The sequence below is a fragment of the Phacochoerus africanus genome, chromosome 16 (assembly GCF_016906955.1).
Source record: "Phacochoerus africanus isolate WHEZ1 chromosome 16, ROS_Pafr_v1, whole genome shotgun sequence".
Taxonomy (NCBI): domain Eukaryota; kingdom Metazoa; phylum Chordata; class Mammalia; order Artiodactyla; family Suidae; genus Phacochoerus; species Phacochoerus africanus.
The window spans coordinates 7,752,335-7,766,248 of NC_062559.1; the positions used below are offsets into that span (position 1 = coordinate 7,752,335).

At 53.2% G+C, this 13,914-nt stretch overlaps 1 protein-coding gene across 1 annotated transcript; it reads left to right on the top strand.

Annotated features, from left to right (window-relative positions):
- The first annotated feature begins 3,624 nt into the window (after positions 1-3,624).
- LOC125117723 (putative DBH-like monooxygenase protein 2) lies at positions 3,625-13,222 on the top strand. Its single transcript, XM_047763783.1, has 13 exons — positions 3,625-3,912; positions 4,920-5,066; positions 5,565-5,726; positions 5,961-6,044; positions 7,295-7,462; positions 7,654-7,756; positions 7,949-8,115; positions 8,694-8,785; positions 9,067-9,163; positions 9,303-9,362; positions 10,641-10,771; positions 12,078-12,192; positions 12,461-13,222. The coding sequence occupies exons 1-13, from the start codon at positions 3,625-3,627 to the stop codon at positions 12,701-12,703; spliced, it is 1,857 nt and encodes a 618-aa protein (XP_047619739.1). The 3' UTR covers positions 12,704-13,222.
- Positions 13,223-13,914: the final 692 nt, after the last annotated feature.

The window sequence follows — 13,914 nt, forward strand, 5'->3', positions numbered from 1 at the left end:
AACACGGGGATCCGAGCCCCGTCTGCAACCTACACAACAGCTCACGGCAACGTCTGATGTTTAACCCACTGAGCAAGGCCAGGGATCGAACCCGCAACCTCATGGTTCCTAGTCGGATTCGTCAACCACTAAGCCACAATGGGAACACCCTGTGGTCCTTGATTTTTAAAAAAAATACAGATTTTCATTATCTACAATTCCATGTTTAAATAACTTCAGGAGTTCCCTGGTGGCACAATGGGTTAAGAATCTGGCATTGTCACTGCTGTAGCTTGGATTCGATTTCTGATTTGGGGACTTCCACATGCTGCCAGCCTGGCCAAAAAAAAAAAAGTAATAACTTTATTAATATTTTTTCTATCATGATATTTAAAATTTGCATAATCTCAATGTGCACAAAATATCAGCTGCACTGCACTCCAAGCAATGTGTGCTGACTCTCTTCTCGCAGGGCGGAGGGTCAGCAATCTGATTTTTTAACATCTAAGTTTCAGGAGTTCAGTGTGGTAATTCAACATCTGTACACACTAGAAAGTGGTCAACTCCAAAGACCAGTTACCATCCATCCCCATGCAAGCTGATCCACTTCCCCTCTGGAAACCACGCCTCTGATCTCATGTGCTGGTCCCCTCTAGCCTTCTGCCCCCTTCCCTATTCTCAGCCTCGGGGCTCCAGGCAGGGAGAGAGGTGAGCTCTGGGGCACCCCATCATGGCTTTTAGTACCAGAGCAGTGTGCACGCCGAGATGGTGTGTTCACACCCCCACAGGCCTTGTTGTGCACTTGATCCTGAGAAAGAGGGCTGGGAGAGAGGGGAGAAAGCCATAACTGGGGGAAGAAAAAGGAGAAATAGTCAAAAAAAAGCCCTTTGGGAAGCCAGACAGCTGGGACCAGGAGCAGAGATTTCCCTGAGTTGCGGCCACCAGCTCCCAGCTCATCCTGGTGCCCCTGCCTACGCCGGAGGGCAGCACTCTGGCTGGTGAGCAGATGGCAGGAAAAGGGATCCTGGGCCCATCTCAGTTTACATGGCTGGCTGTCCTGTCTCCTGCCCCCCCCCCACCACACCCCCGCTTCGCCTTAATCCCCAGATGTGATTGGGATCAGAATGTCTCTGACACTGTCGTTATCTCCTACCCGGGTTCCCGTTCCTCAAGGTCAGTGCCTCCCCAGGCTCCTCCTCTGGTCTTGGCCCGGGGCCCGTCCTGGGTCAAGGTAAGCCTCTTCCTTCCAGGTGGCTGCCTGGCTCTCTACCTTCTCCGCTTTGCTCAGAGGTGGGCGTTCTGGTGGCTGCCCTCCTGGGAAAGGTGTTTTCTGCTTAGTCACCCACAGCAGCTGCAAACAACCTCAGCCTGGTCCTCACCAGCTTTGATGGGCTCAAAGGTAATGAGAAGAACATGTGTGCCCTGGATGGGGGTGTAAATGGATGCTCCAGCTTCGCTTCCCCTCCTTTAAGCTGAATTCCCCTGTGAGATGTGTGATCCGGTTTCTGTGCCTCTGGGCACCTGTCCTTGTTTGCTTTTTGGGTTTTTTGTTTTCTTTGTTAGGGCCTAAGTGACACACATGGAGGTTCCCAGGCTAGGGGTTCACCACAGCCACAGCAGCGTGGGATCCAAACCACACTTGTGACCTACACCACAGCTCACGGCAAAGCCGGATTCTTAACCCACTGAGTGAGGTCATGGATCGAACCTGTGACCTTATGGGTACTGGTTGGGCTCATGACAGCTGAGCCACAATGGGAACTTCCCTTGCTACCGTCTCCATCGTCTAACAGAGGAAGCACATTGAGGGTCTGATGAGGTGATTCCCAGCTCTGGATCAGCTCTGTCAGAGGTTGGAGACTTTGGGGCGCCCCCGAAGGAGCAGCCAGCAAGGGGCACCACCCGCTCCACCAGCACCAGCCACGGTGGAAATGCAGGGCAGGGGGCTGTGTGCCTTGTGGTGTCCATGACCTAAGGAAATAATGCAAAGAGCACTGGCTGGGGAGCAGGGCCCCCGTGCTCTCACATCATCTCCCTTACCAACTGGATGGGCGATCAGGCACGACGCAGGTTATGCCTTGATGTTTCCATTTCCTCATCTAAACTATAAGTGGATGGAGTTCCTGTCGTGACTCAGCGGTTAACAAACCCGACTAGCATCCATGAAGATGCAGGTTCGATCCTTGGCCTCGCTTAGTGGATTAAGGATCCGGCATGGCCGTGAGCTGTGGTGTAGGTCGCAGACTCAGCTCGGATCTGGCGTTGCTGTGGCTCTGGTGTAGGCCGGCAGCTACAGCTCCAATTCGACCCCTAGCCTGGGAACTTCCATATGCCACAGGTGTGGCCCTAAAAAGACAAAAAATAAAGAAAGAAAATATAAGTGGACTGGAATTTTTGGAAAGTCGAGCAGATCCAACTACTTTTTACACTGGTGTTCCAATGCTCTGATACCCCTTCTGCACTTCTACTTTTTCCATCACACCAAAGTGCTCTGCCAGCAGGGGAGGTGGTCGAGCCTCCCGTGGAGGGTCCCTTCCATGGGCATCTCTGAAAGGCAATTCGTGGGAGGAAGAGCAAAGTACAAAGCATCCTAAAGGCAAATTCATATATATTGCCCATTTTCTCCCTCTCCTTCCCTTCCCTTCCCCCTCCTCGCTCCTCCTCAGCAACGTGCAGAAACGTGGAGCTGCCACTGACTTGCCCGTCTAGAAAGCCGATCGGAGCTGTTTCACCTCTACACGTCCTTCCAGGGATTAGTAGGAGAGACTCCTTCAGGAGATGGAAATCCTAGCCACCCCTTCATCCCCTCCCAACACCTCCTCTCCTTCCTGTGCTGGAGACAGCCTGAAGGGCAGGGCACACACAAAGTCCTACCACCCCTCCCTCCCTGTGCCTCGCTTGCATATAGAGACAAAATAGAAGATGCCCATGAAAAACTAGGGTAGGGGGGAGTTCCTGTTTTGGTTCAGTGGTAATGAACCTGACTAGTATCCATGAGGATGCGGGTTTGATCCCTGGCTTCACTCAGGGGGTTAAGGATCTGGCATTGCCATGAGCTGTGGTGTAGGTTGCAGACATAGCTCCAATCTGGTGTTTCTGTGGCTGTGGTGTAGGTTGGTAGCTACAGTTCTGATTTAGCTCCTAGCCTGGGAACTTCCATATGCCATGGGTGCAGCCCTAAAAAGACAAAAAAAAATTACAAAAACTGGGGTAGGGGACATGGGCCAGAGGACAGAGTGCTACAGGGCTGGTGACAAGGTTGTGGGCATCTGGGAGGAGGGAATGGAGGAGGAAACAGAGAGAGAGGGAGGGAGAAAGAGAGGTACAGAGAAACTAAACATCCCGGATTCTGTAGTTCGCCATGGGTCAGACACTGGCCTGCAGTTGAGAAGGAAGAGTCCTAATGATTCATTCCTGAGAATTTTATGCCAGGTCCCTACTCTGGGGCAAAAGCAGTCTCCTCTGGGCACCTTACACCTCCTGAGTTATGTAAGTGGCACCACGCTGAAGCCAGAGATAATAAGATCAGAAGAGCCCCAGACCGTCCCTCCCCTGTGGCGCGGTGCCTGGCACAGCGAGAGGCACATATAAGTCCATCCTTCCTGAGTGTCCATCGAAGGAGAGAGGCTTCAGCCCCCAGGAGCCATGGCCCATGCCCTTCTCCTCCAGCTTCTTCTGCTTTCAGCCCTGGCAGCCCCCTCCCAAGGCAACCGCCTCGGCCCCACCTCGAGTCTGCGTTATTCTAGGTTCCTAGATCCTTCTAATGTCATTTTCCTGCGCTGGGACTTTGACCTGGACGCTGAGATCATCGCTTTTGAGCTCCGGGTCCGGACAGCTGGCTGGGTGGGCTTGGGCATCACCAATCGCTACACCAGAGCAGGCAGCGATCTGGTTGTCGGAGGGGTCTCGCCTGACGGTCATGTCTATTTCTCGGTGAGTCAGAGGGTGAATCCCTCCTAAGCATAAGGGTCTCTGGCTGGGTGGAGGATGGCTCCAGGTCCAAGAAGGATCCACATTTTCCAAACACTTCCAGGCACCAGCCCAGAACACCACCTGACAGCTGGCCTCTCCCGACAGAAATGGTCCACTGGAGAGTTTCAATCTCTAGGGTCTTTCGTGAGATGAGATGGCATAGACATCGCCCCTGGGAGTCCTTCTCGCTCCTTGATTTCACGGAAGTCTGCATCATATGTGAGCTGAAGTGGAGGACTCTTTCAGTGGCCGACAGCATTTAATTTGGCTAGAAAATCCCATGTCCCCTAAGGGAACCGGGGGAATGGAGCTATTGGACTGAAAGAGAAAAAGCCCTGAACCACAGTCTCAGTGCCCTTTGACGGGGAGCGCATCAAAGCTGTTTGGGGTATCCAGAGCATGAGACGGTCTAGGCACAGCAGCAGGAGCTGCAAGACTAAGCGCTTACAATTGTTACACGCTTTTGACTAATCAGGCATTGGTCCTTAGTTCTACGGATGGTAAACCCCTCTGCATCAGCACGAGGCAGATGATGATTAGCCCTTTCTGCAGATGAGGAGGCAGTTCCCCTGTCTCCCAGGCTCACCCCCTCTGAACTGCATGTACATGGGAAGCATCCACACGAAGAGCCCCATGAGAGGGTGAATCGCACAGACAGTCGGGGAATGAGTGAGCTTCTCAGGCTTAGGGATAGAGGAGGAGCATTAGGATTTATGGCAATGAGATTTGAAATGGGAGAAGTGGAGCAAGGTCAGGTGGCTAAACTTTGCTGGACCCTGTCCATCTCTCTTCCCTCTGAATCCATCCCTGATGCAGTGCTCTGTCCAAGGAGCCCACTGCAATAAAGAAGACCTGGATCCTACTAATTTAGCATCTTAGGGGAGCTAAAGGAACTCACCTGGAATTCTCCAAAGTCATGGCCACTTGGGGTTCCTGGTTCTTACCCCTTGGCCTTCACTGGACCCCAGGATCAGCATGTGGTGGATGAAGACACCCTGGAAGAGGACGGGAGCCAGGACGCAGAGCTGCAGGGGCTGACAGAAGACGCTGTCTACACCACCATGCGCTTCTCCAGGCCCTTCCGCTCCTGCGACCCTCAAGACCAAGACATCACGGTAAAAGGCGGGGGTCGGGGTGGAGAACGTTTGAGCACAAGCGGCTTTTCCTCCTGGGGGGTGAAGTCACCCCCAAGCTGGAATGGCCACACATGTCTGTCAGTCTCGGCTCTTGGGACCTCCATCTCCCTCGGCCTTCCCAGGCACAGCCCCGGCCCTGGGCAGGGTGGCCTTCTGGTGACTCGGCCTCACACCCCCTCCCTAGTGTTCCCTCCTGAAGAACCTTGCCGGATCTTATGGGCCTTCAGAGCGTCACACACCCAATGCGACAAGGGCTCAGAGAGGGGATACGAGAGCGGTGTGGCTTGCTCAGCACCTCCAGCAAGTTAGCCTCTGGGCAGAACTGGAAGCCAACCAGTTCTGACCCCCAGTCTGAAGGTCTCTTTGCTCCACGGTGCAGAAGTGAGCAAGTGGCTTGTGATGGTGGTGGGGTGTGGGTCTGTGCAAAGTGCTGCTGGGGGGGGGGGTGTAACACCTCATTACACCTGACACCCCCAGAGTGACACTGTGAGGGTGCTGGCTGCCTACGGCCCTGATGACACCCTGAAGCTGGATCGGGAGCGGACGTTCGTGAAGTCCATCTTCCTGCTCCAGATCATCCACCCCGACGATCTCGACGCCCCCGAGGACACCGTCATCCACGACCTGGAGATCACAGATGTAAGCCCCTCCCTCCCAGCCTCCCCAGCCCCCTCCCACCTTCCACCCAACCCAACCTTCCCCCTGCACCCAGTCCTCAGGATGTTCTTGGGACCGAGGCTCCTCGGACTCCCCAGGGCCCCTGAGGATGGCCAAACTGGCCCTCAAGTGACCGCCCTTCCCTGATGTGTCCCTTCCCCTCCTTCTCTGGGAGCCCCACTCCCACCCACTCAGCCTCTGTGGGTCCTGCTCCAGTTCCTCATTCCAGAGGATGACACCACCTATGCCTGCACCTTCCTCCCTCTCCCCATCGTTAGCAAGAAGCATCACATCTACAAGGTACCATGAACCAGACCCAGATGGCGGGACATTGTCCAGGTGGTTGAGACAGGCAGTGGGCACGGGAGACTCTGAAGAGAAGGTGTTCAGACCACTGCGGGGACAAAGCGGGAGGGAAGTGACCAGGAGAACAAGGGAGCCAGGCCAGGTTTGGTGGAGGAGGTAGTTGCATGATTTCCAGAACTATACCTCCCAGTACTGTTTTATTTGAGCCCTGCAATGCAATAGCAAATCTGACTAAGATCATTAGTTAATACGTGTTTGCAACAAATGAAGTATAAGTGCTATAATTACGTTCTCTTAGCCCAGGAAAAACCGCAGGCCAGGGAGATGTGGCTGGAAACTGTCAGGTCAGCGAAGTCTGGCTAGAGGAAACTCAAATCTGTCACCTGATTTCACATTTGAGTGATTTCATCTCTGATCAAATAAATAAAAGTATGACCTTATAATGAGCAGTTAATGCGTGTGAGCCATTTTGGGTCTCGAGAGAGGGAATCCCACCAGGCATGACCACATGCTCAGCTATGGTGAACTGGTGAGGTTATCCAGGGAAAGGTGGGGAGTTCCCACTGTGGCACAGTAGAAATGAATCTGAGTAGTATCCATGAGGAAGCAGGTTCGATCCCTGGCTGTGGTGTAGGCCGGCAGCTATAGCTCCGATTTGACCCCTAGCCTGGGAACTTCCATATACTGCAGGTGCAGCCCTAAAAAGACAAAAAGACAAAAAAAAAAGGGGGGGGGAGTTGGGAGTCTTGGGAACTTCCTGGCTGGATCCAGTATGCTGGGCTCCCAGGAAGCCCTTTCAAAAGGTTGAGGGCTGGAGTTCCCGTCATAGCTCAGCAGAAATGAATCTGACTAGTATCCATAAGGACGCAGGTTTGATCCCTGGCCTCACTCAGTGGGTTAAGGACCTGGCGTTGCCGTGAGCTGTGGTGTGGGTAACAGACACTGCTTGGAGCTGGCATTGCTGTGGCATAGGCCACTGGCTACAGCTCTTATTCCACCCCTAGCCTGGGAACCTCCATATGCTGTAGGGGCAGCCCTCTTAAGACCAAAAATAAAAATAAAATAAAAGGGTGAGGGCTGAGAGAGGAGTCAGCATGTGGGGGAAATGGTAGTTTGGGGAAGGTAAAAACAGAGGAGATGGAAGAGAGAGGGAGAAGCAAGGGCCTGCACAGGAGAGGGAGTGGGGGACTGAGAACTTGGCCCAGAGGATCCTGACGGTGCCCTGTTCTGGGTCCCCCGCCCAGTTTGAGCCCAAACTGGGACCTCACAACGAGACCATGGTGCACCACATCCTGTTGTACGCCTGCGGCAACGCCAGCGCCCTCCCCACGGGCATCAGCGACTGCTACGGGGCCGACCCTGCCTTCTCCCTCTGCTCCCAGGTCATCGTGGGCTGGGCTGTCGGGGGCACAGTGAGTCCTGTGATGGGGGAAATCGCTAAGGGGATGCGTGGGGTCGGGCAACTGGGTTTGCTGGACAGACAGAAGGTGGGGGGGGGGGACGGAGGAGGTCTGGGACGAGGGCCAGAAAACAAGGGCAGGCCCTGGCTCCCAGCGCCGGCTTCCCAGTCATTCCCGCTGCCCAATCTCCCTCCATCCACCAGAGTTACCAGTTTCCGGACGACGTGGGCATCTCTATTGGGACGCCCCTGGACCCCCAGTGGATCCGACTGGAGATTCATTATAGCAATTTTCACAATCTTCCCGGTGAGCGCCTAGCGCGTTGAGACGAGGACACGGCTGGCGGGGCGGCTGCGCCCTCTACCGGCTGGGAGGAAGTCCCCCGAGGCCCCACAGACCCCTTCGGCTGGAAGCCCCCCCCCCTTTTTCCAGGGGGGCGGGGCGCTCTTTCCCCTCATCTTGTGACCCAGTCTCCTGCCTTCTGGGGGTTGGTTCCAGGGGTGTACGACTCCTCGGGAATTCGAGTCTACTACACGGCAAAGCTGCGCAAATACGACATGGGTGTCCTGCAGCTGGGCTTCTTCACATTCCCCATCCACTTCATCCCCCCGGGCGCCGAGTCCTTCATGTCCTACGGGCTGTGTAAGACGGACAAGTTTGAGGAGGTGAGGCCGGGAGGCACCCTGCCCCAGGTTCCTCGCTCCCCACCGCAGGTCTGGTGTGATCCTCCAGCGCGCACTAGCCTGAGCCCGACTTGGAGAAGGACTACTGCCCGGCGCACAACAGGATGGCTCACCTGGATGGTGCAGGGGAAGGCATGCGTGAGGGCTTTGGGGCAAGGAGAGGGGCAGGAGGGGCCAGTGGGGCCCAGAGGGGTATGTGTCAGTCATGAGAGGAAGGTGTCAAATATTAAAGGAGGGAGTTCCCTGCGTCATTCAGCCGTTAACGAACCTGGACTAGGATCCATGAGGTTGCTGGTTTGATCCCTGGCCTCGCTCAGTGGATTAAGGATTCCGAGTTTCTGTGAGCTGTCAGTGGGTTAAGGATCCCGAGCTGCTGTAGCTGTGATGTAGGCTGGCAGCTGTAGCTCCGATTCGACCCCTAGCCTGGGAACCTCCATATGCTGTGGGTGCAGCCCTAAAAAAAGAAAAAAAAAAAATATATATATATATATATGGACAATTGAAGAGCAGGGCATCATGAGAGTCCCTGTTAGACCAGGTGTGTCTCCTCCCTGCTACAGATGAATGGGGCTCCGGTGCTTGACATCCAGGTGTATGGCTACCTGCTCCACACCCACTTGGCTGGCCGGGCTCTGCAAGCCGTGCAATACAGGTAAGGAAGGCATGGGTTAGGAAGCTCTCTCTTCTGTACCTGCAAATGCAAGTTAGGGTTGGACATCAGGATTCCGCAGCATGAGATGATGCTTGGTTGGTTGGTCTAGAACTCTTCCTGTAGGAGAGAGGACAGGAATATGATGGTGGAGGGAGGAGCTTTTTGCGTGGTGGGCCATCTGCGCCCACAGAATGGCCTCACACACAGCTTCTCTTGTGAAGGGCCCTCCTCCCCGCTTCATCCTCTCCTGACTCCTGTCCCCTCCGCGTGTCTCCCTCTAGAAATGGAACACAACTCCAAACAATCTGTAAAGATGACTCCTACGATTTCAATCTGCAGGAGACTCGAGATTTACCTTATCGCATGGTCATCAAGCCGGTGAGAGCCCGGGGGGTTGGCATGGCGGGCACGGGGGGAGGGAGACAGGATCTGACCTCACGTTCATTAGCCACAAGAGGTCTGAGACGCTCTCAGTCCCCCTGCGTCTTACTTTCAGCCTTTGTTTCACTCCGCACAGGGAGATGAATTGCTGGTGGAGTGTCACTACCAGACGCTGGACCGAGACTTCTTGACCTTTGTAAGTCCCTCTCCCCCCACTGTGGTCAATGACAGCCTCCAAATAGAACCTCGTCCCTGGCCTTGGCAATCAAGTGACAGGGTGTTCCAGCCAGAGCCCCTCTCTTTCTCCAGTGGAGTTTTCCATTGACATGGGGCTTCACGCTGTCACATCCCCATGACTGTAAGAATACAGGATTCCCATTTTCCCTGTCAATGACCCACTAAGATTATGAAAGGAAAGCATGTGACAGGGTCCAAGAGCACGAACTCTGGGCCTGATGGCCTGGGTTTGAATGTCAACATGGTCGTTAATACCTTAGGCAAATGATTCAGCTCCTTTGTGTCTGTTTCAATTCATAATTAAGTATGAATTAAGAATTAAGAATACTGTCTCAGAAGGTGTGGGGGAGAGTCGATTAACACATGCAACGTCTAGATCATGGCCCGACCTGAAGTAGATGATCAGTTAGACTTAGCGATTGTAATTATGGTCACGAGGAGCCACACCCATGTTGTGTGTCAGGAATGGCTCGGTGCTGGCAGGATTCAAAAGGGATCGCATGCTTTCAAGGAAGAAATCACAGCCATACAAATGATTACAACACAAGACAGAAAGTGAAACACACAGTAAGAGAAGAACAGCGATAATGCACAAGGGGAATTCGCAGGGGGAAATATCATCGGGACCTCATACAGTGAACGGAGCGTGTGCCATACGCGAGTGGGACCTGCTTTTGACATGCAGAGATGGGGAATTCCAGAGACGCTTAAGAGGAAGTGGCTTTTGGGGGGAAACTCGGCATTTTATCTCATCTTTTCAACCATCTTGTCTAAAACCAGCGCAGGAGCAAAGGAGCTGTAGAGGAGGAGGACACCATGTGGGATATTTCTTTGGAAATCATATCAATGATTATTGGCCGGTTAGAAACAGAACAAGAAAGGAAGAGGTATGTTAAGGAGTAGATAATGATTAGTGAGCTGGAGTTCCCGTCATGGCTCAGTGGTTAACAAACCCCAGTAGTATCCATGAGGATGCGGGTTCAATTCCTGGCCTCACTCAGTGGGTTAAGGATCTGGTGTTGTTGTGAGCTGTGGTGTCGGCAGGTGGCAGGAGCTCTGATTGGACCCCTAGTCTGGGAACCTCCATATGCTGCAGGTGAGCTGGCTCTAGGTTAAAGGAAAAGGAAAACAGTATCACTGAATGACCACCTAAGCTAGTTTTTGCCTACCTGTTCCCATCTCTCTGCAGGCCTTTGTATCCTTGTCTCTCCAACTCGCTCTCTCTTTTCTCCTCCAGGGGGGGCCCAGCACCATTAATGAGATGTGCCTCATCTTCCTCTTCTACTATCCCCGAAACAACATCTCCAGCTGCATGGGCTACCCCGACATCATCTATGTGGCCCATGAGCTGGGGGAGGAGGCTTCAGAGTGAGTCATTCTGGAAGATAAGACCCTCACATGTGACCTCTGGAAGTCAGAGCACTTGTGTAAAGATTATTTGTCTGCCTTTTTTTCATGGACCACCTGATTTGGTCAAATACTGTTTAACTTTCCAATGCTGTTTACTAGTGACCCTTAATTACTTGGAACTAAGCGTCCTCCCTGAGACCCTAATGAAAGCGCTGAAACTCTTTTCCAAGAAAGATGTACGTCTATGCAGAGGCAGCTCATTTCACATACAATTTCAGGACATTTATAGTTCCCAGAAGTCACTCCATCAACCTTCTTAGACTTCATGGCCCCCAGATTAAGAAACTCTTTTTTTTTGTTTGTTTCCTTTTTAGGGCCATACCCGAGGCGTTTGGAAGTGCCCAGGTCAGGGGCTGAATCGGAGCTATAGCTACCAGCCTACACCACAGCCACAGCAGCTCCAAGCCATGTCTGCCACCCACAGCTCACCGCAACATCAGATCTCCGACCCACTGATGGAGGCCAGGGAGCGATCCCGCATCTTCATGTATACTAGTTGGATTTGTTTCGGCTGCGCCACAACAGGAACTCCCAGGAAACACTTTTTTTTTTTTGTCTTTTTGCCTTTTCTAGGGCAGCATATGGAGGTTCCCAGGCTAGGGGTCAAATCAGAGCTGTAGCCGCTGGCCTACGCCAGAGCCACAGCAACACGGGATCCGAGCCGTGTCTGCGACCTACACCACAGCTCATGGCAACGCCGGATCCTTAACCCACTGAGCAAGGCCAGGGATCGAACCCGAAACCTCATGGTTCCTAGTTGGATTTGTTAACCACTGTGTCACGATGGGAAGTCCAAGAAACACTTCTTTAAAGGGTCAGATGTTTCTTTCTCAGTTTGAAAAAATTCCCATGTCTGGGAGTTCCCGTCGTGGCACAGCAGAAACAAACCCGACTAGGAACCATGAGGTTGCAGGTTTGATCCTGGTGTAGGTTGCAGACGCAGCTCAGATCTGGCGTTGCTATGGCTGAGGTGTAGGCCAGCGGCAACAGCTCTGATTTAGACCCCTAGCCTGGGAACCTCCTTGTGCCAAGGGTGTGGCCCTCAAAAGACAAAAGACCAAAAAAAAAAAAAAAAATCCCATGTCTGAGTTTTGATGATATTTCTCCTTCTGCCACGCTCACAATTGCCTCTGAGTTGTAAGACACTGCTTGAGGTTTATGCCGCATGGAACTGATGCTAATAAAAGTGAGGCTGTTTTATACACATTTTGTCAAGGCTCTAAGTCGCCCCTAAACTAGTGTCCATTCTCTGTGCCCACAACAGCTCCATGGAGGGCATGATGGCCATGAACAATGTTGAGTGGACCCCGGAAAGCATTAAGAAGGCAGAGAAAGCCTGCAAGGAGGCCCAGCAGACGGTGATAATAAAGACCATTGACGTAAGTGTCCAGGAAACGCCACCTTCTCAGGGTTAGGGATGGTGTTGGCCAAGACCGGAAAAGAGAAGACGATGAGAAGCACAATGGCAGGGATACTGGATCAGAGAAGGAGAAGCTGAGGGAGCAGAGAGAGGGCTGGTGCTGCTCTGGGAGCAGAGTGGAGCCTCTCGGCAGGCTCGGGAGGACAGAGGACCATCTAGGAGGGCCTTAGGAGAGGAAAGGAGGTGGGGATGTTTCCATTCTAACCCAGTTCTTCCTTCTCCTGCAGGAGCTAGTGGAAAACACAACAGGCTGGATTCCGGAAATCGTCCCTACTCCCCGAGGCCCCTGCTTGGAGTCCTCCGGAGGCAAAGTGGAGCCCGAGGACCAAACCCCTGCTGGCTTCAGGGCTGCACCAATGGCCCTCTCCGTCTCCAGCGCTGCTACTCCAAGTCGCCTCCCCCTGGCTGCCTTCTTGCTTGGGCAGGGGACCCTCTCTTGGCTCCTTGCCACCCTGCAGGCTGGAGTCTGATACTGTCCCCTCACGTCATGTACGCAGGCCCCTTTCTGCTCAAGCCTCCCCCTTTATTATTAAACATAGAAACTCCCCTCCGCTTTGGCCCCCTAAAGTCCCCCATCTGTGCCCCCGCCCCTGACCTCAGCCATGACCCTGCAGGCCTGGGCGTGGAGCAGATTCCATAAAGCCTCTCCCATGACAAGTGCTACAATCCATCCTTTAAAATTTTAGAAGCATTGGTGGGACCACACGTTTTCTAACCGAATCTGGATTCAAGGCTGGGTGAGGCAGTGGATCTCTGGGCAGTCTGGGGCCCCAGCTCGTACATTGGGGAGGCTTTGTGGGGAGGAGGGGGCTTGAATGCAGAAGGGGTGCCCTGTAAACCCTCCTCAGCCCATGTTGGCCCTGGAAGGGCTCCTATTTCTCTTTCTTCCCCCGGCCATGAGGCAGAGGCAACAAGCCACACCTGTGATTTGTGGCAAAGGGAGGGGTTCTGTTTACAAGGGACAAAGACACCAAATTAAATAGAATTCAACTCGCTTACTGTTGCCCTTTCTTTGCTATGAGCCTTTGGTCCAGGAGAGGAGTGGGCAGTCTCTTGAATGGCTCAGGATAAGGCGTCCGGGTTATACAGATAAGATAAGGACGCGGTTACTGAAAATGCAACATCTAACACAGCCATTGCTGGCTTCATCTGTGCCTCTACCGCCAGGTGATCTTCGTTGACTCAATAAGCTTCACATTCTCACCTTCCCAGCACTCAGTTCAGGAGTTCCTGTTGTGGCACAGAGGAAATGAATCTAGGGGTTCCATCCCTGACCTCGCTCAGCGGGTTAAGGATCCAGCATTACCATGAGCTCTGGTGTAGGTCGAAGATGTGGCTGGGATCTGGTGTTGCTGTGGCTGTAGTGTTGGCCAGCAGCTGTAGCTCTGATTCGACCCCTAGCCCAGGAACTTCCATATGCAGCAAGTGCGGCCCTAAAAAGCAAAAACAAACAAACAAAAAAAACCCAAAAAACGAAAAAACAAAACTCAGTTCACAGGGTACCAAGCGCCTAACTGGCCAGGGAGGTTGAATTGGGCTCTGTAGATAGGTCAAGGGATGCTAGTCTACGAATTACCTTGCTCATTGTTCCTGTTGTCTAGAAGGAATCCCTACTCTGTCTAGTCCGAGGTGTTTAGAGGAAATCAGGGATCTGGCCTCAGGAAACTCTCTGCCACTGCTT

What these genes read in the sequence shown, in the direction of transcription:
- LOC125117723 (XM_047763783.1), top strand. Translation starts at nt 3,625, where the DNA reads ATGGCCCATGCCCTTCTCCTCCAGCTTCTTCTGCTTTCAGCCCTGGCA. An exon ending in AGAAGCATCACATCTACAAG is followed by an intron (nt 6,045 to 7,294) that starts GTACCATGAACC and finishes TCCCCCGCCCAG; the next exon opens with TTTGAGCCCAAACTGGGACC. An exon ending in CTGCAAGCCGTGCAATACAG is followed by an intron (nt 8,786 to 9,066) that starts GTAAGGAAGGCA and finishes GTCTCCCTCTAG; the next exon opens with AAATGGAACACAACTCCAAA.